The 19,626-nt window shown below is 43.4% G+C and overlaps 1 protein-coding gene across 1 annotated transcript in view; it reads right to left on the bottom strand.

Moving 5' to 3' along the window:
* LOC126282473 (uncharacterized) overlaps positions 1 to 19,626 on the bottom strand; it is a 293,068-nt gene that overhangs the window by 229,558 nt on the left and 43,884 nt on the right. Inside the window, exon 5 of the mRNA XM_049982129.1 lies at positions 13,316 to 13,452. Within this exon, the coding sequence (XP_049838086.1) occupies positions 13,316 to 13,452 (137 nt within the window). The remainder of the gene's footprint in view (positions 1 to 13,315; positions 13,453 to 19,626) is intronic.

Here is a 19,626-nt window from a genome sequence, read left to right as displayed (position 1 = left end):
AGAGGCATGCACTCCCCCTCGTCTTCCATATACACCTCTTGTCCCCACACGGATCCTCTACAACCTGATTCCTTTCCCCCATCAGCTTCTATTCCTCGAACATATCCACATCCTTTGCACTTCCCACCGCCTTGATCCCCCTCATCCCCTGGTTGCTCCTTTTCTCTCCAAACCCCGCCCGCTGCCGCGCCTTCACCGTTGTGTCCTCCTACCCTCCACCCCTATGCCCTTCATCTCCTTTCCCAAGGTGAGGTGGCTTCCGTCGCCTACCTCTCCTCCTCGATTTATCCCATCTATCAACTCTGATCCTCATCTGCCCCTGCCTTCCTCTGTCCTTTTCCTGGGTTCCCTCTCCCCCCCTTCCATCCTGTTTTTCCCTGCCTACCCTCTCTCTGCCTCCCTTCTCTCCCCTGAGTCCTTTTGTTCTCTCCTCCACTGCATTTCCCAGCCCTTGTCGCGTCCACCCAGGCCCCCGTTTTTTATTTCCCCTCCCTCCATCGGTTCTCCCTTTTTTCCTTTCCTCTCCTCCCCCTCTTTTTCCCCTTTATCAGTCCGCCCCGCCCCCCACCTCACCCCCGTCTATTTGCCGTGGTGTCGCCTCTACAATGCTGGTTTAAGTGAGTGTTCAGTCTTGTGCGTCCCCTATCAGTGTTGCGAACAGCCATCATACTGTCGCTAGTTTGTTTTTATCACATGCGAACAGAAACAAAGCTGTCGCCGTGTTTTTTTTTTTTTAATTGTGCATGTCTCCTTCCTGTGTGTCTTCATCCGCATCATCAACGCCGTGTTTTTGTATTTTACGTTCCGACACTTTCCGCCATTTTACTGTTTTTAACAAAGTCACCGTTTTATCGCCTTTTTTGTATATTGTTTGTTCTCTCGCCATTGTTTGTTTAACTTTTCTCTCGGCTGTAGAGCAGCGTATTAAGTTGCTGTCAGCGCGCCCCTCACAGGTGGGAGGGATCAAAAATCAATAAAGGAAAAAAACTGCTCTTTCGGACATGCTAAATGGTCTGGATTTCATTGTAATTTCAAAATTAAGTACTGTCAGTCTACTTTATTGTAATAGAAACCATTAATGTGATTTGCTTGAATTCTTGTATAGCCATCCGAGAAAGCAGCGTCGTTTAGGTACCTAAGAGACGAGTGGGCATGAACCCAGACAGGGGGTTCATCTGAAATGATTATGGGTGCACAACTGGAGGTAACAAACTTTGAATGCAGAATGGTAGCTGGAGCTACACACATGCGACATCCCATTTCGGATATCGTTAGGGAATTCAAAAACCCGAAATCTAAAAAGTGAAGAGCGTGCCGAGAAAACCACATTTCAGGCATACCTCTCGCCACGACGGCCTTCAATTAACGACAGGGAGCAGCGGTATTTGCGTAGAGTAGTCAGCGCTGACACACAAGCAATATTGCGTGGAATAACAGCAGAAATCAATGTGGGACGCACAACGAGTGTATCCGCTAGGGCATTGCGGCCAAATCTGGCGTTAGTGCGCTACGACAGCAGACGACCGACGCGAGTGCCTTTGCTAACAGAACGGCATCGCGTGGAGCACCTCTTCTGGGCTTGTGACCATAGCGGTTCCACCCTACACGGTTCGGAAACCGAGGCGTAGTCAGATGAGTCTCGACTTCAGTTAGTAAGAGATGATGGTAGCCCAGAGCTGACGAAGACATGTACCCAAGTTGCCAACAAGGCACTGTTCAAACTGAAGATGGCTCCATAATTATGTCGGTAGTGTTTACATGGAACGGACTGGTTTCTCTGGTTCTACTGAACCGATTATTGAGCGGAAATGGTTGTGTTCGGCTACTTGGAGTCATTCATGGACGTCAAGTTGCCAGACAACGATAGAATTTTTACTATGTACTGGGCCACACTTGTTCACAATTGATTTAAAGAACATTCTGGATTGGAGTGAATGATTTGGCCACACAGGTCGCCCGACAAGAATCTCGTCGAACATTTATGGAACATAATCGAGAGTTCATCTCGTGCGCAAAATCCTGCACCAACAAGACTTACGCGATTGTGGACGGCTATAGGGACAGCATGGCTCAATTATTATGCAAAGGAATTAAAACGACTTGAGTCCATGACACGTCGAGCCGCTGCATTACGCCTTGAAAAAGAAGGCCCGACACGACATTAGGAGATATCCCATGCTTTTTATCGTCTCACTGTAAGGCGTCATCTGTTGGCTCTGAGCACTATGGGACTTAACATCTATGGTCATCAGTCCCCTAGAACTTAGAACTACTTAAACCTAACTAACATAAGGACATCACACAACACCCAGCCATCACGAGGCAGAGAAAATCCCTGACCCCGTCGGGAAACGAACCCGGGAACCCGGGCGTGGGAAGCGAGAACGCTACCGCACGACCACGAGATGCGAGCATCTGTTGGAGCCACTGTTCTACAAAGGGGAGGGTGTCACTCTAACATCTATAGATTATGGTAATAAATTAAGGTTCAATTTTTAATTTGCAGTTATTTAATACATGCTGATAACTGTAATATTTTAGACAAATTACATGTAATTTACTTACTAAATATCGTTGTTGTACTTGCTTATCTTAAGTCAGTTCTGCTCTTGGCTCTATTGCACCGGCTACTCCGATAGGATAAGAGTGCTTGGTAGCACCGTATCTTTTGTGTACGGCCGGCTGTACGTGCTTTACCCTAAAATTCCGGGGAGTAGCAAAAATGTCCCTCTCCTATTATTTTTACTGGCTTGTTTACATATTTGTTCCAGTTTGCTTTATTGCTCTTTTCATTCGCCCTCAAAGCATCCACACATTGTCACACAACAGTACAGTATTCCAGCTAAGAAATATTGTTATTATTCTATTCTTGACTTTCAGTGCTTCAGTATTTCTGTTCAGTTTTACCACAATTGTCCTCTGCAGTAGTGCGAATATTGTAATTGCTACACTAGAACTTTTTATTAAAGTGTTGTTGTTGTGGTCTTCAGTCCTGAGACTGGTTTGATGCAGCTCTCCCTGCTACTCTATCCTGTGCAAGCCTCTTCATCTCCCAGTACCTACTGCAACCTACATCCTTCTGAATCTGCGTAGTGTACTTATCTCTTGGTCTCCCACTACGATTTTTACCCTCCACGCTGCCCTCCAATACTAAATTGGTGATCCCTTGATGCCTCAGAACATGTCCTACCAACCGATCCCTTCTTCTGGTCAAGTTCTGCCACAAATTTCTCTTTTCCCCAATCCTATTCAACACCTCCTCATTAGTTATGTGATCTACCCATCTAATCTTCAGCATTCTTCTGTAGCACCACATTTCGAAAGCTTCTATTCTCTTCTTGTCCAAACTATTTATTGTCCATGTTTCATTTCCATACATGGCTACACTCCATACAAACACTTTCAGAAATGACTTCCTGACACTTAAATCTATACTCGACGTTAACAAATTTCTCTTCTTCAGAAACGCTTTCCTTGCCATTGCCAGTCTACATTTTATATCCTCTCTACTTCGACATTTATCAGTTATTTTGCTCCCCAAATAGCAAAACTCCTTTACTACTTTAAGTGTCTCATTTCCTAATCTAATTCCTCAGCATCACCCGACTTAATTCAACTACATTCCATTATCCTCATTTTGCTTTTGTTGATGTTCATCTTACATCCTCCTTTCAAGAAACTTTCCATTCCGTTCAACTGCTCTTCCAAGTCCTTTGCTGTCTCTGACAGAATTACAATGTCATCGGCGAACCTCAACGTTTTTATTTCTTCTCCCTGGACTTTAATACCTACTCCGAATTTTTCTTTTGTTTCCTTTACTGCTTGCTCAATTTACAGATTGAATAACATCGGGGAGAGGCTACAACTCTGTATCACTCCCTTCCCAACCACTGCTTCCCTCTCATGTCCCTCGACTCTTATAACTGCCATCTGGTTTCTGTACAAATTGTAAATAGCCTTTCGATCTCTGTATTTTACCCCTGCCACCTACAGAATTTGAAAGAGAGTATTCCAGTCAACATTGTCAAAAGCTTTCTCTAAGTTTACAAATGCTAGAAACGTAGGTTTGCCCTTCCTTAATCTAGATTCTAAGATAAGTCGTAGGGTCAGTATTGCCTCACGTGTTCCAACATTTCTACGGAATCCAAACTGATATTCCCCGAGGTCGGATTCTACTAGTTTTTCCATTCGTATTTTGCAGCTGTGACTTATTAAACTCATAGTTCGGTAATTTTCACATCTGTCAACACCTGCTTTCTTTGGGATTGGAATTATTACATTGTTCTTTAAGTCTGAGGGTATTTCGCCTGTCTCGTACATCTTGCTCACCAGATGGTAGAGTTTTGTAAGGACTGGCTCTCCCGAGGCCGTCAGTAGTTCCAATAGAATGTTGTCTACTCCGCGGGCCTCGTTTCGACTCAGGTCTTTCAGTGCTCTTCAAACTCTTCACGCAGTATCGTATCTCCCATTTCATCTTCATCTACATCCTCTTCCATTTCCATAATATTGTCCTTAAGTACATCGTCCTTGTATAGACCCTCTATATACTCCTTCCACCTTGCTGCTTTCCCTTCTTTGCTTTGAACTGGGTTTCCATCCGAGCTCTTGATGTTCATACAAGTGGTTCTCTTATCTCCAGAGGTCTCTTTAATTTTCCTGTAGGCAGTATCTATCTTACCCCTAGTGAGATAAGCCTCTACATCCTTATATTTGTCCTCTAGTCATCCCTGCTTAGCCATTTTGCACTTCCTGTCGATCTCATTTTTGAGACGTCTGTATTCCTTTTTGCCTGCTTCATTTACTGCATTTTTATATTTTCTCCTTTCATCAATTAAATTTAATATTTCTTCTGTTACCCAAGGATTTCTACTAGCCCTCGTCTTTTTACCTACTTGATCCTCTGCTGTCTTCACTACTTTATCCCTCAAAGCTAGCCATTCTTCTTCTATTGTATTTCTTTCCCCCATTCCTGTCAATTGCTCCCTTATGCTCTCCCTGAAACTCTGTACAACCTCTGGTTCTTTTAGTTTATCCATGTCCCATCTCCTTAAATTCCCAACTTTTTGCAGTTTCTTCAGTTTTAATCTACAGGTCATAACCAATAGATTGTGGTCAGAGTCCACATCTGTCCCTGTAAATGTCTTACAATTTAAAACCTGGTTCCTAACTCTCTGTCTTACCATTATATAATCTATCTGAAACCTGTCAGTATCTCCAGGGTTCTTCCATGTATACAGCCTTCTTTTATGATTAAAGTGTTATCAAACTTTTTTGTCAATATGGCTAAGTTCATAGTACGTAGCAAGTAATGAAACCATCGAGCCCGGAAAAAGAAACACTAAGTAGCTCAAAGGCAATACAGTAATAATTCTTTATCTTAAGGGTTTGCTTTGTGTGGTGACGAAACATGCCTAATCCTCGAGTGTGTTGTGTGTGGTGAAAAACTAAGTAATGGTGCTACGGTTCCCACTAAACTGAAATGACATTTATCAACAATAAATTTCCTCTGTGTTGAGTAAGCATGTGAATTATTTTGTCGCTTGTTGGAACAAAATAAAAAACAAGTAAGTCTCATGACTACATCGGTACATGTTTCACAAAAAGTACAGGAAGCCGCCTGTGAGGTAGCCGAACTTCGTGTAAAACCCAAAAAATCACACATAATAGCAGAAACTTTGTTAATGCACATGTGTAGAGAGATGGTGAAAGTAGTTCTAGGTTCATTACCTACACAATGTATGTGAATAGGAATGTAAAGGCAAGTAATTTATTTTCTGCAAAGAACTAGCTGAACGAGCAACCGCTGAAGGAATATTTCGTGCGATTAATGTATATTTTATCCGCACGAATGAACGTGGGAGGACTGCATTAGTTTTTGTACAGACTGAGCTGCTTCTATGACAGACCGAGTGAAAAGATTCATGGGTAATGTATGTAAGGTAAATACTATCTTACGAACCAACCATTGTCTCGTTCACTGCGAAGCCATTGTTCCGAAGTCTTTAGCACCTCCTCTGAAAATTATGGTGGACGAAGTAATCAAAGCCGTGAACTTTCAAGTAGTGGCCCCTAAATATATGGCATTTTAAACGTTTTGTGTCAAGGAATGGGATCATTGCACCCAACACTTCTGCTACATACAGATGTATGATGGTTACTGAGGTAAAGAGTCAACGCAAATGTTTGAACTTAAGAGATGAGATACTTGCTTTTTTCTTCTTTTTGGGAGCATGAGTGTGCGGACTTATTTGCACATGATGATTGGTACTTTAAGTCAGCATGTCTTTCCGAATTTTCGTACACTTGAATGAACTCAACTGAAACATGCAAGGTGGAAACAAAATTATAGTGACTAGTGTGGCTACTTTTCAAGTGTTGTGTTGTTGTCTTCAGTCCTGGGACTGGTTTGATGCAGCTCTCCATGCTACTCTATCCTGTGCAAGCTGCTTCATCTCCCAGTACCTACTGCAACCTACATCCTTTTGAATCTGCTTAGTGTACTCATCTCTCGGTCTCCCTCTACGATTTTTACCCTCCACGCTGCCCTCCAACGCTAAATTTGTGATCCCTTGATGCCTCAAAACATGTCCTACCAACCGATCCCTTCTTCTAGTCAAGTTGTGCCACAAACTTCTCTTCTCCCCAATCCTATTCAATACCTCCTCATTAGTTATGTGATCTATCCACCTTATCTTCAGTATTCTTCTGTAGCACCACATTTCGAAAGCTTCTATTCTCTTCTTGTCCAAACTAGTAATCGTCCATGTTTCACTTCCATACATGGCTACACTCCAAACAAATACTTTCAGAAACGACTTCCTGATACATAAATCTATATTCGATGTTAACAAATTTCTCTTCTTCAGAAACGCTTTCCTTGCCATTGCCAGTCTACATTTTATATCCTCTCTACTTCGACCGTCATCAGTTATTTTACTTCCTAAATAGCAAAACTCCTTTACTACTTTAAGTGTCTCATTTCCTAATCTAATTCCCTCAGCATCACCCGATTTAATTTGACTACATTCCATTATCCTCGTTTTGCTTTTGTTGATGTTCATCTTATATCCTCCTTTCAAGACACTGTCCATTCCGTTCAACTGCTCTTCCAAGTCCTTTGCCGTCTCTGACAGAATTACAATGTCATCGGCGAACCTCAAAGTTTTTACTTCGTCTCCATGAATTTTAATACCTACTCCAAATTTTTCTTTTGTTTCCTTTACTGCTTGCTCAATATACAGATTGAATAACATCGGGGAGAGGCTACAACCCTGTCTCACTCCTTTCCCAACCACTGCTTCCCTTTCATGCCCCTCGACTTTTATGACTGCCATCTGGTTTCTGTACAAATTGTAAATAGCCTTTCGCTCCCTGTATTTTACCCCTGCCACCTTTAGAATTTGAAAAAGAGTATTCCAGTCAACTTTGTCAAAAGCTTTCTCTAAGTCTACAAATGCTAGAAACGTAGGTTTGCCTTTTCTTAATCTTTCTTCTAAGATAAGTCGTAAGGTCAGTATTGACTCACGTGTTCCAACATTTCGACGGAATCCAAACTGATCCTCCCCAAGGTCCGCATCTACCAGTTTTTCCATTCGTCTGTAAAGAATTCGCGTTAATATTTTGCAGCTGTGACTTATTAAACTGATAGTTCGGTAATTTTCACATCTGTCAGCACCTGCTTTCTTTGGGATTGGAATTATTATATTCTTCTTGAAGTCTGAGGGTATTACGCCTGTCTCATACATCTTGCTCACCAGCTGGAAGAGTTTTGTCATGACTGGCTCTCCCAAGGCCGTCAGTAGTTCTAATGGAATGTTGTCTACTCCGGGGGCCTTGTTTCGACTCAGGTCTTTCAGTGCTCTGTCAAACTCTTCACGCAGTATCGTATCTCCCATTTCGTCTTCATCTACATCCTCTTCCATTTCCATAATATTGTCCTCAAGTACATCACCCTTGTATAAACCTTCTATATACTCCTTCCACCTTTCTGCCTTCCCTTCTTTGCTTAGAACTGGGTTGCCATCTGAGCTCTTGATATTCATACACGTGGTTCTCTTCTCTCCAAAGGTCTCTTTAATTTTCCTGTAGGCAGTATCTGTCTTACCCCTAGTGAGATAAGCTTCTACATCCTTACATTTGTCCTCTAGCCATCCTTGTTTAGCCATTTTGCACTTCCTGTCGATGTCATTTTTGAGACGTCTGTATTCCTTTTTGCCTGCTTCATTTACTGCATTTTTATATTTTCTCCTTTCATCAATTAAATTCAATATTTCTTCTGTTACCCAAGGATTTCTAGCAGCCCTCGTCTTTTTACCTACTTTATCCTCTGCTGCCTTCACTACTTCATCCCTCAGAGCTACCCATTCTTCTTCTACTGTATTTCTTTCCCCTATTCCTGTCAATTGTCCCCTTATGCTCTCCCTGAAACTCTGTACAACCTCTGGTTCTTTCAGTTTATCCAGGTCCCATCTCCTTAATTTCCCACATTTTTGCAGTTTCTTCAGTTTTAATCTACAGGTCATAACCAATAGATTGTGGTCCGAGTCCACATCTGCCCCTGGAAATGTCTTACAACTTAAAACCTGGTTCCTAAATCTCTTTCTTACCATTATATAATCTATTTGATACCTTTTAGTATCTCCAGGGTTCTTCCACGTATACAACCTTCTTTCATGATTCTGATACTTTTCAAGTATTTATTATTAAATAAATGTGTGGACGAAGAAATTGAAAGTGGGTCGTGTGAGATGTTCCCAACTGGTATTTACTGACGATAATAAGGCGTTGATGGTATCAAATAATGCACATTTAATACTGTTGCTGCAGCAGAATTTTAAAAATTATTTCGGAGAAATTGTTAAAGATTTTGACTGAGTTCTTAGTCCATTCGTGGATTCGAAACATATTCCAAGTTATTTAAGTCCGGCTCACAAGAGGAACTGGCAGATTTGAAAGTAAGCAGAATATTGAAATAAACATTTGTCGAAGTGCCTTTGCATACATTTGGGCTGTCTATACGCAATGAATAGCCGACTACCTTCGAGATGACAGTTAATACGGTTATTTCCATTTTCAACTACATATTTGTGTGAACTGGGCATCTCGATGTTGACTGTTTGGGTGCATAGATCCTGAGAAATCAGTACCCAGAATAACCACCTCTGGCCGTAATAACAGCCTTGATACGCCTGGGCATTGACTGAAACAGAGCTTGGATGACGTGTACAGGTACAGCCGAACATGCAGCTTCAACAGGACACCACAGTTCATCAAGAGTAGTGACTGGCGCATTGTGATGAGCCAGTTGCTCGACCACCATTGACCAGACGTCTTCAATTGGTGAGAGATCTGGAGAATGTGCTGGCCAGGGTAGCAGTCGAACATTTTCTGTATCTAGAAACGCCCGCCGAGGATCTGCAACATGCGGTCGTGCATTATCCTGCTGAAATGTAGGGTTTCGCAGAGATCGAATGAAGGGTAGAGCCACGGGTAGTAACACATCTGAAATGTAACGTCCAGCGTTCAAAGCGCCATCAATGCGAACAAGAGGTGACCGGGACGTGTAGCCAATGGCACCCCATACCATCACGCCGGGTGATACGCCAGTATGGCGATGACGAATACACATGCCGGCCGCGGTGGTCTCGCGGTTCTAGGCGCGCAGTCCGGAACCGTGTGACTGCTACGGTCGCAGGTTCGAATCCTGCCTCGGGCATGGATGTGTGTGATGTCCTTAGGTTAGTTAGGTTTAAGTAGTTCTAAGTTCTAGGGGACTGATGACCACAGCTGTTAAGTCCCATAGTGAATAAAAAAAAAAAAAAAAAAATGACGAATACACGCTTCCAATGTGCGTTCACTGCGATGTCACCAAAAACGGCTGCGACCATCATGATGCTGTAAAGAGAACCTCGATTCATCCGAAAAAATGACGTTTAGCCATTCATGCACCCAGGTTCGTCGTTGAGTACACCATCGCAGGCTCTCCGTCTGTGATGCAGCGTGAAGGGTAACCGCAGCTATGGTCCAGATGATAGTACATGCTGCTGCAAACGTTGTCGAACTGTTTGTGCAAATGGTTGTCGTCTTGCTAACGTCCCCATCTGTTCGCTCAGCGATCGAGACGTGGCTGCACGGTCCGTTACAACCATGCGGATAAGATGCCTGTCATCTCGACTGCTAGTGATACGAAACCGTTGGGATCCAACACGGCGTTTCATATTACCCTCCTGAACCCACCGATTTCATATTCTGCAACAGTCATTGGATATCGACCAACGCGAGCAGCAATGTCGCGATACGATAAACCGCAATCGCGATAGGCTACAATCAGACCTTTATCAAAGTCGGAAACGTGATGGTACGCATTTCTCCTCCTTACACGAGGCATTACAACAACGTTTCACCAGACAGCGCCGGTCAATTGCTGTTTGTGTATGAGAAATCGGTTGGAAACTTTCCTCATGTCAGCACGTTGTAGGTGTCGCCACCGGCGCCAACCTTGTGTGAATGCTCTAAAAAACTAATCATATCACAGCATCCTCTTCCTGTCGGTTAAATTTCGCGTCTGTAGCACGTCATCTTCGTGGTGTAGCAATTTTAATGGTCAGTAGTATACGTTCATACGATTTTGAAGGGACAGGCGTAATGGTGGACCGTCTCTGGATGCATCACAAGTAATGAAAAGTTTCGGAACACTGTCTTGGATCATCGAGAACAACTCTTTATAGTTTGTTTCGGAACAATCCCGTCAGCATAAAAACTAAAATCAACACGGACTTCACATTACGGGTGGCTAGTAAATACACTTCTCGGGTTCGCCGCCGGGTAACAAGTGTTAAGTCCCACTAAATCTCATCGCGCGACATGTCGATGTCACTGCTGCAGGACGCAACTGTTGACATTCACGCAACGTCCCCGGCGTACAATTTTTTTTCGGGGTATGAGCAAGAATGAGGCGTGCGCCGCAAAATGCTCACAGTGGTACCAAAGTAGCGCTGACAGTGCCGCTGCCGGGAGCTGAAGAGAAGCCGTCCGCGCTTGCGTGGCAGACAAGATTTTCTTGTTGGAAGTTGCTGTGGTTCAAAGCTGAATTGAAACTCCGCAAAGCGTAGTGTCGGGTCTGTAGTCGGTCGTTTTTGTACATCCCGCTTCAATTTAATGGCAACCGGCGCTGGATTCTGGGCAGTGCTTGACTCAAATCAACACTACTGATTAGATTCCCTGTCGTGACGATACGTACTATTTTATTAACAACACAGTCGGGGGACGATAATACGAGGATAAAACTTCAGTCTTCTCATAAAACATGGGATGCCCCGTGTTCAGAAACTGCTACGCTGCTGTTGATTTGTCAGGTTGGCCCAGATCTGTACGTCGATCGTGTTCAAGACAGCGTTCTTGCGTGGTGCAAAATGTCTTCCAAATATGCGCCACCCTCACCTCCTCCCCCCCCCCCCCCCCCCCCCCCCATAGGTGTAGAATCTTATATACGTCGCTTTTTGTAAGACCAAGATCATCTTTGATTGCGCATAATAGATTCCTCAACTTTTCTGGTGGGCGACAGACGCCCTTACGGCCTGCAAATACAGTTGTGTGTGAATAGCTTTGCGGCAGGCACTGTGGCCCATCATTTCGTAGGTTTTTGTTCTAAACATGACATTCAGAAATGGTAAGCAGCCATCTTTTTCCACTTCGGTCGTGAACTACATATTTGAGTAATGCGAGTTGATAAGCTGGAAACCATAAGGTAGGCTACTACTCTGTGGGGCTTCTCCAGAATCGTGTCATCAACATACCGCCAAAAGCGCGAACGTTTGAGAATTGTCTTCCGTAGCAGTTTTTCCGAAAAGTCTTCCATAAAATAGTTGGCCACTGTTAAAAAAATTAATCGATTTACTGTTTAAGTTGAGGACTCATTTTTGATGTAGATAAATTCTTAGGTTCAGAGATTGACAAAATTACGTCTAAAACTTGCTAAAGCTACTACACACAACAAACTGGGGGAAATTATCATACTAAATAGTCCCAACACTTGAACCTATCAATCACAGCAATACTGGTAAAAAGGCTAGAGACCCATTCATAAACATAGAGCACAGAAGAGTTTCTCAAAACTGAAATTGATACAGACATACCTCCGATCAACGATGAGCCAAACTCGTTTGAATGATCTAGCAACAATATCGATTGAGCATGAGCTTGCAGAGGACTTAAATTACACAGATCGTGTGAAAGAGTTTGAACAAGCAAAAGCCAGAAAGGTTCGATTTGTCTCATATTTTTTTTTAGTTTTTATATTATGATCAGTTATTTACTGTGTTGTTTCTTATTTTGTTCAACATTAAATAGTTATTGTAAATATTATTGTTCAAACCAAATTATCGCTAAATTGTATATATATTTAGTTTTCCATTCAATACATTATCTGTTCACAACCATTGAAAAATTGTTATTTACGTTAACTGTAAGTTTATGGACTGAGTGGCTGGTCCCGGCGGAGGTTCGAGTCCTCCCTCGGGCATGGGTGTGTGTGTTTGTCCTTAGGATAATTTATGTTAAGTAGTGTTTAAGCTTAAGCACTGATGACCTTAGCAGTTAAGTCCCAAAAGATTTCACACACATTTGAACCTTTTTTGTAAATTCACAAGGCTTATTAAAATTATCTAGATTTCTTCAATCAGGTTTGACTCTATTTTTGAGCTGGTGCCCAGCGATTGTTTTGTACAAAATCTGTAGAGAATGTCACGAATCAGTGGCAATTTTTGTTTTTATTTTCCAGATCTACATAGATTTCGTGCACAGTGTGGCTAATTCTCAATGCTTTGAGTTATGTTTACATCTACACCGTGATGCTGAACGTAAGTGTCAACATGACGGTTTAGATGTAAGCAAATATTAAAAGATTTCAGACTGGCCACTCAGTGGCCAAAACCTAGGTAGATCTGAAAAGTAAAAAGTAGAAATTGCGATTGATTGCTGACATTTCCTACAGATTTGTTTAAATAAAATTCCACAAACATTTTGTAAAAAAAAAAAAAGGAAAGAAAAAAAGGGGAAGGCAATTTAGCAGCTCGCACGGGGATGCATTTGGGCTTGCGCCGGCCCAGGTGACAGGCGAATGTTAATGACACTGCAGTTAATTTATTGTCCCAAAAGCTCTTATCTACGTAGGATTCCATGTCACCAGAAAAGATTTCATATACGAATAGACCAATTAGTTAGGTATTTTTCCCGAAATAGGCAGATGTAAACTAAACGCTGCGACTCTGTCTCTCACACATGTACACACTTCATCCCGTTCACACGCCACACTCACCGCGAGAACTCCCCAGCGGCAGACCTGGCCCCGGGTCGCAGCATTCTCAGCAGCGTGGGCGGCCCGCCAGCTGCCGGCGCCGACAGCCGCGGCGTGGCCGACAGCGGCCGGCTCTTCTGCAGGCGCCGCTGCTCCCCCTGTCAGCAACATAGCTAGCTACCAGTTTCATACCAAACAAGCACGGGTGCATTTTAAAACAATTTCATTCTCGTTTGAAATCCAAAACCTTAATCAACTTTCCAACATAATTTTCACCAATAATCATGTTGTTCCTATAACGAAAAGCTGATTTTCGATATCCAACCTCAGAAAAACCTTCCATTTCCGTCAGTCACAGATCTAGGGAGTCACAGTTTGCTCCATTGCACCTTCCCCTGGACAAGATAATTTCAAAGTGTAGCGCCTGACTGGGGGTTTTATAAGAATAACAATCAAACATTTATAGTGCCTTAATATAAAATAAGGGGCGATCAAAAATTTTCCATTGGACGGGGCTGCTGCAGTGCATATGCACGTAGCGCGAGGCCGATGCGGGTATACAGGGTGTTACAAAAAGGTACGACCAAACTTTCAGGAAACATTCCTCACATACAAATAAAGAAAAGATGTTATGTGGACATGTGTCCGGAAACGCTTAATTTCCATGTTAGAGCTCACTTTAGTTTCGTCAGTATGTACTGTACTTCCTCGATTCACCGCCAGTTGGCCCAATTGAAGGAAGGTAATGTTGACTTCGGTGCTTGTGTTTACATGCGACTCATTACTCTACAGTACGAGCATCAGGCACATCAGTAGGTAGCATCAACAGGTTAGTGTCCATCACGAACGTGGTTTTGCAGTCAGTGCAATGTTTACAAATGCGGAGTTGGCAGATGCCCATTTGATGTATGGATTAGCACGGGGCAAGAGCCGTGACGCGCTACGTTTGTATCGAGACTGATTTCCAAAACAAAGGTGTCCCGACAGGAAGACGTTCGAAGCAATTGATCTGTGTCTTAGGGAACACGGAACATTCCAGCCTATGACTCGGGACTGGGGAAGACCTAGAACGACGACGACACCTGCAATGGACGAGGCAATTCTTCGTGCAGTTGACGATAACCCTAATGTCAGCGTCAGAGAAGTTGCTGCTGTACAAGGTAACGTTGACAACGTCACTGTATGGAGAGTGCTACGGGAGAACCAGTTGTTTCCGTACCATGTACAGCGTGTACAGGCACTATCAGCAGCTGATTGGCCTCTACGGGTACACTTCTGCGAATGGTTCATCCAACAATGTGTCAATCCTCATTTCAGTGCAAATGTTCTCTTCACGGATGAGGCTTCATTCCAACGTGATCAAATTGTAAATTTTCACAATCAACATGTGTGGGCTGACGAGAATCCGCACGCAATTGTGCAATCACATCATCAACACAGATTTTCTGTGAACGTTTCGGCAGGCTTTGTTGGTGATGTCTTGATTGGGCCCCATGTTCTTCCACCTACGCTCAATGGAGCACGTTATCATGATTTCATGCGGGATACTCCACCTGTGCTGCTAGAACACGTGCCTTTACAAGTACGACACAACATGTGGTTTATGCACGATGGAGCTCCTGCACATTTCAGTCGAAGTGTTCGTACTCTTCTTAACAACAGATTCGGTGACCGATGGATTGGTAGAGACGGACCAATTCCGTGGCCTCCACGCTCTCCTGACCTCAACCCTCTTGACTTTCATTTATACGGGCATTTGAAAGCTCTTATCTACGCAACCCCGGTACTAAATGTAGAGACTCTTCGTGCTCGTATTGTGGACGGCTGTGATACAATACGCCATTCTCCAGGGCTGCATCAGCGCATCAGGGGATTCCATGCGACGGAGGGTGGATGCATGTATCCTCGCTAACGGAGGGCATTTCGAACATTTCCTGTAACAAAGTGTTTGAGTCACGCTGGTACGTTCTGTTGCTGTGTGTTTCCATTCAATGATTAATGTGATTTGAAGAGCAGTAATAAAATGAGATCTAACATGGAAAGTAAGCGTTTCCGGACAAATGTACACATAACGTATTTTCTTTCTTTGTGTGCGAGGAATGTTTCCTGAAAGTTTGGCCGTACCTTTTTGTAACAGCCTGTATAAGCACCAACATATTCACGAGGGGTTAGTGTATCATTCGTGACTTCCCGACGTGCGTGCAGTAAATGCGGAAACGTGAACTGTGGCGACTTTATCACCAAATGCGTCCAACCAAGACCAACTTGATATTATTCTTTTCTTGGCAGTTGAAGGACAAACACCAGAAGACATCCATCATCAGAGAATGATTAATGTATATGGGGCACCGTGCCAGTCGAAACTCACAGTTATGGAATGGCGCGCCGAAGGATGCTACTGTTTCACGAATACATCCGTCCCTATATCCCAAAGGAGGAAAGCTGAAGTTACGCCAATTCAAGTGTGAGACACTCGGACACCACTCTCCCACGCGATGATCATCGCCATCGGTCCCCTAAAAAGGGCTTGAGGGGATGACGAGGATGTCAGCTACGGACTTCTTCGCGTAGCAGGGCACGCCATTTTACCAAACGGGTATCTTCAACCTGGTCCGTCGGTGGAACTGTTGCCTCAAAGCTCCCGGCGATTTTGCGTGTTTACCGCACCGATTGTCGACTGTGATGCCTCCAAACGGAAACTTTTCGATCGCCCCTTTCACATGCCAATTGAAGCCGCAGAGCGCTGGAAACGATTCTTCCACTTCTCTTAGCAGAGCTGGAACTCGGGTACTCGGTTAACCTTTCAGCCGCTAGCCCGTGCGGTTACAGCTATCTGAAATTTGTACAAGGCTCCAAACCGACGTCTCTTAAAGTGTGTGTTTAAATCTCAGAAACAGAAAAAACTCACAATGATCGAAATAGGGTGAATACGGAAGCCGAGGAGCCACTGGAATGTTCTTACTGGCAAAAATACGGTTTACTGAAATTGCTGTCGAGCATAGAGAATTCTGTTTTGTGTTTGACTGCAGGAAAATGCCGGGATGGTTCCTTTGAAAGGGCACAGCCGATTATTTTCTACGTCCTTGAAACATTCCGAGCTTATGCTCCATCTCTAACGACCTCGACGTCGAAGGAACTTTGAAACCCAATCTTCGTTTCCTTTTCCTGTACAAGGATACACTCCACAAAATACCTTCAGGACAAACACTTACATGTGTATTACATGTTGACAAATTTCTCAGTTCAAAAATGCTTTTTTTCTTATAGGAAGATGATAGGCGAGAGACCAAAAAGAATGTTTAAGGGCACCTCTCAACTTAGGGTACACACAGAAACAAAGCGGGTTAGCTGTGTAGCAGCCGTCAGCGCAAGGTGGCTTGAACAGCGCCTGTCGCCATTCAGAGAGAATTCCTCAACTGTTTCACCTCACAAATTTCTTTTGATATGTTACAGATATAATCTGTTTTCGTCTTGATAACCAATTGCAAGTGACTCAGAAAAGCACTTAACCAAGTTTTTGCAAATAGAACTTTTCTCCTTTGGCCCTGAGACAGTTGTTCTTGCATACTTCTTATAGCTCTAAAGCTGAGATCATTCTTAAGACTTGCAGGATTCTGTCGACTATTGGCCAAAGGGAAAACAGATAATCAGTATCGTTGAGAACTGGAAGATACATGAGATGATTAAGTTACGTCCTCCACTCAAAGGATGGAAACAATGGTTTGCTATTTGCCGGAATTTTTTCATATTTCTTACATCATTGAGGTGAAGAAAGAAAATTCTTTGCTGAGTTACAGTATAAGCTGTTCATTATTAAAAACCCACTGGGCTACAGGAGCACACTGAAATTGCAACAAAAGGGCCGATTTAAGTGCCCAGAATTATTACCCATTTTCTTCTTGAGAGAAACGTCATCAGAAGAGAATTTTGACTAAAACCTATTTTTCTCTTGCTGCCATGCCAAAAATTTGTCTTATTTTCAGAATGAGATTTTCACTCTGCAGCGGAGTGTGCGCTGATATGAAACTTCCTGGCAGATTAAAACTGTGTGCCCGACCGAGACTCGAACTCGGGACCTTTGCCTTTCGCGGGCAAGTGCTCTACCATCTGAGCTACCGAAGCACGACTCACGCCCGGTACTCACAGCTTTACTTCTGCCAGTATCCGTCTCCTACCTTCCAAACTTTACAGAAGCTCTCCTCCGAACCATGCAGAACAGGCTGTGGCTAAGCCATGTCTCCGCAATATCCTTTCTTTCAGGAGTGCTAGTCCTGCATGGTTCGCAGGAGAGCTTCTGTAAAGTTTGGAAGGTAGGAGACGGATACTGGCAGAAGTAAAGCTGTGAGTACCGGGCATGAGTCGTGCTTCGGTAGCTCAGATGGTAGAGCACTTTTTGTCTCATTTTGTTCGCTGGATGATTCAGGACGCTGGGGACCAAACAGCCAGGTCATCGTTGCCATCGGGTTAGAGGAGGATGGCTAAGGAAGTCGGCCGTGCACTTTCAAAGGAGCCATCCCGCCATTTGCCTTAAGCGGATGAGGGAAATCACGGAAAACGTAAATCCGAATGACCGGAAGCGGCTTTGAACCGTCGTCCTCCCGAAGATGAGTCCAGAGTGCTAATCACAGCGCCACCGCACTCCATGTATCATTTTGTCAAAACACAGCAGTCTACACACAGTCAGCTCACTAACATGCTAGTGCGGATGTAATTGCGACAGAATCCTAAAACAGCGGTTTATTAAGTGAGATATTGAGAGCAAGTCAGCCAAATGGCTTATGGAGAAGCACGTCCTCCGTTTAAAAATAAATGATTAATTTCTACACTTACGATTCTACAAAACCTATAGCAATTCCCGTTTCACCAGATATCGATGCTTCTTAAAAATCTAACTATATCACTGAATAATCTGTAGTTAGTTGGATAAAAAGGTAAATAATGAAGTGTCACATATTAACGAAGTGGTAAAATACTCTCCTCTTTGCATGCTATCATTTGCAAAAATGTCGTTGCTATATCTCAGAGCAGTTATGAGATATGAGGGACGCACCGAATATTTGATTCTGGCTTTATTGCTGGCGCACACGATCGGAGCTGAGTGCGCTACGTAAAATCCTTTTGCCCGAGATTGGAGATAGAGTCGTTCTTCCAAGTCCACAGAAATATTCACCATGTTAGCTAAATGTCATACACAGCGACGTAAGACGTAATATGCACCACAAGTAAAATCGCAACGATTCATGTTTGCCACAGCAAACTTTTGCAATTTACCGCAGTGTGTTACGTAGTTGCAAATACCACAACTATTATGACCATTAAGGAAATTACGGGCAGCTCACCATGATGCTGACATATAAAGCTATAAGTAATACGAAAATAAAATGCTTTGCCGAACAGCTTCTGTAAAGTCGTGTGAGAAAGACTGCAGACTGGTGGAAAGCGCGTGACGTTCTGCTCTTCATGGCAGTGCGGATCTTGACTAGCAAGGTTACCAGCATTGTGTGTGTGTGCCAGAAGGCACGTATAGCTACAACGGCGAGTCGGCACACAGATCACTGGCTTCCTTTGTGTTCTCACAATTACTACACTCTTATTTCCGCCGTTGGCTCTCTTTCAACTGCAGCGGACGCCAGGCACTGTCTGGACCAACAGGGTGCACTTCATGGAGTCTGCGGTTCGAGTATGGGTGCGAGTCACGTAGTCGTGCTAAAGATATGAAAGTGGGTATAGTTAGTTAACAGGGGAGAGATGAAACGATATGACGACTCAGTTACGCTCAATGTATCTTACGTACATCATTTTCTACACATGCAACTATTATCATTTGCAATGGACTTTAATTATACGAAACGCAGAACAGTAATTTCAACACTGTGTATGTAGGAGCTAGGAATCATAGTGAGTGATATTTGATGACAAATTTCAAAAGTGGCGTTTAACTCTACGTAATTGTTATTATTCAATACTTTACTGGTAATTACTACTAGAACTTATAATAACGACTGTAATGATAGTTCAGTTTGTTGAAGGCATCGATCTCCTTAGACGTGAATAGGACGACTGGATTCCAGTTCTGCTACAAATCAGAGTCCTACCGCCGATAACGTAATACATTGCCTTACTGATTTGAAGGTAGAGAGCTTAGAAAGACAAAGCAACAAGAGGCTAAACGGACTGGAACAATGCATTCAGAAGCGAGGAGACAATTGGGCCTGTCGAGGATAATACTGCAAGTGGCATCACCCGATTTCCCAGAAACTTCACTCAGTGAAAGAGGGGTCAAAATATGCGAAGATGTGTCGCGACCGTTTGTAAGAAAAGTCAAAGTTTTC

Source organism: Schistocerca gregaria, chromosome 7 (assembly GCF_023897955.1).
Source record: "Schistocerca gregaria isolate iqSchGreg1 chromosome 7, iqSchGreg1.2, whole genome shotgun sequence".
Lineage (NCBI taxonomy): Eukaryota > Metazoa > Arthropoda > Insecta > Orthoptera > Acrididae > Schistocerca > Schistocerca gregaria.
This window is presented reverse-complemented; position numbering and strand designations above follow the sequence as displayed.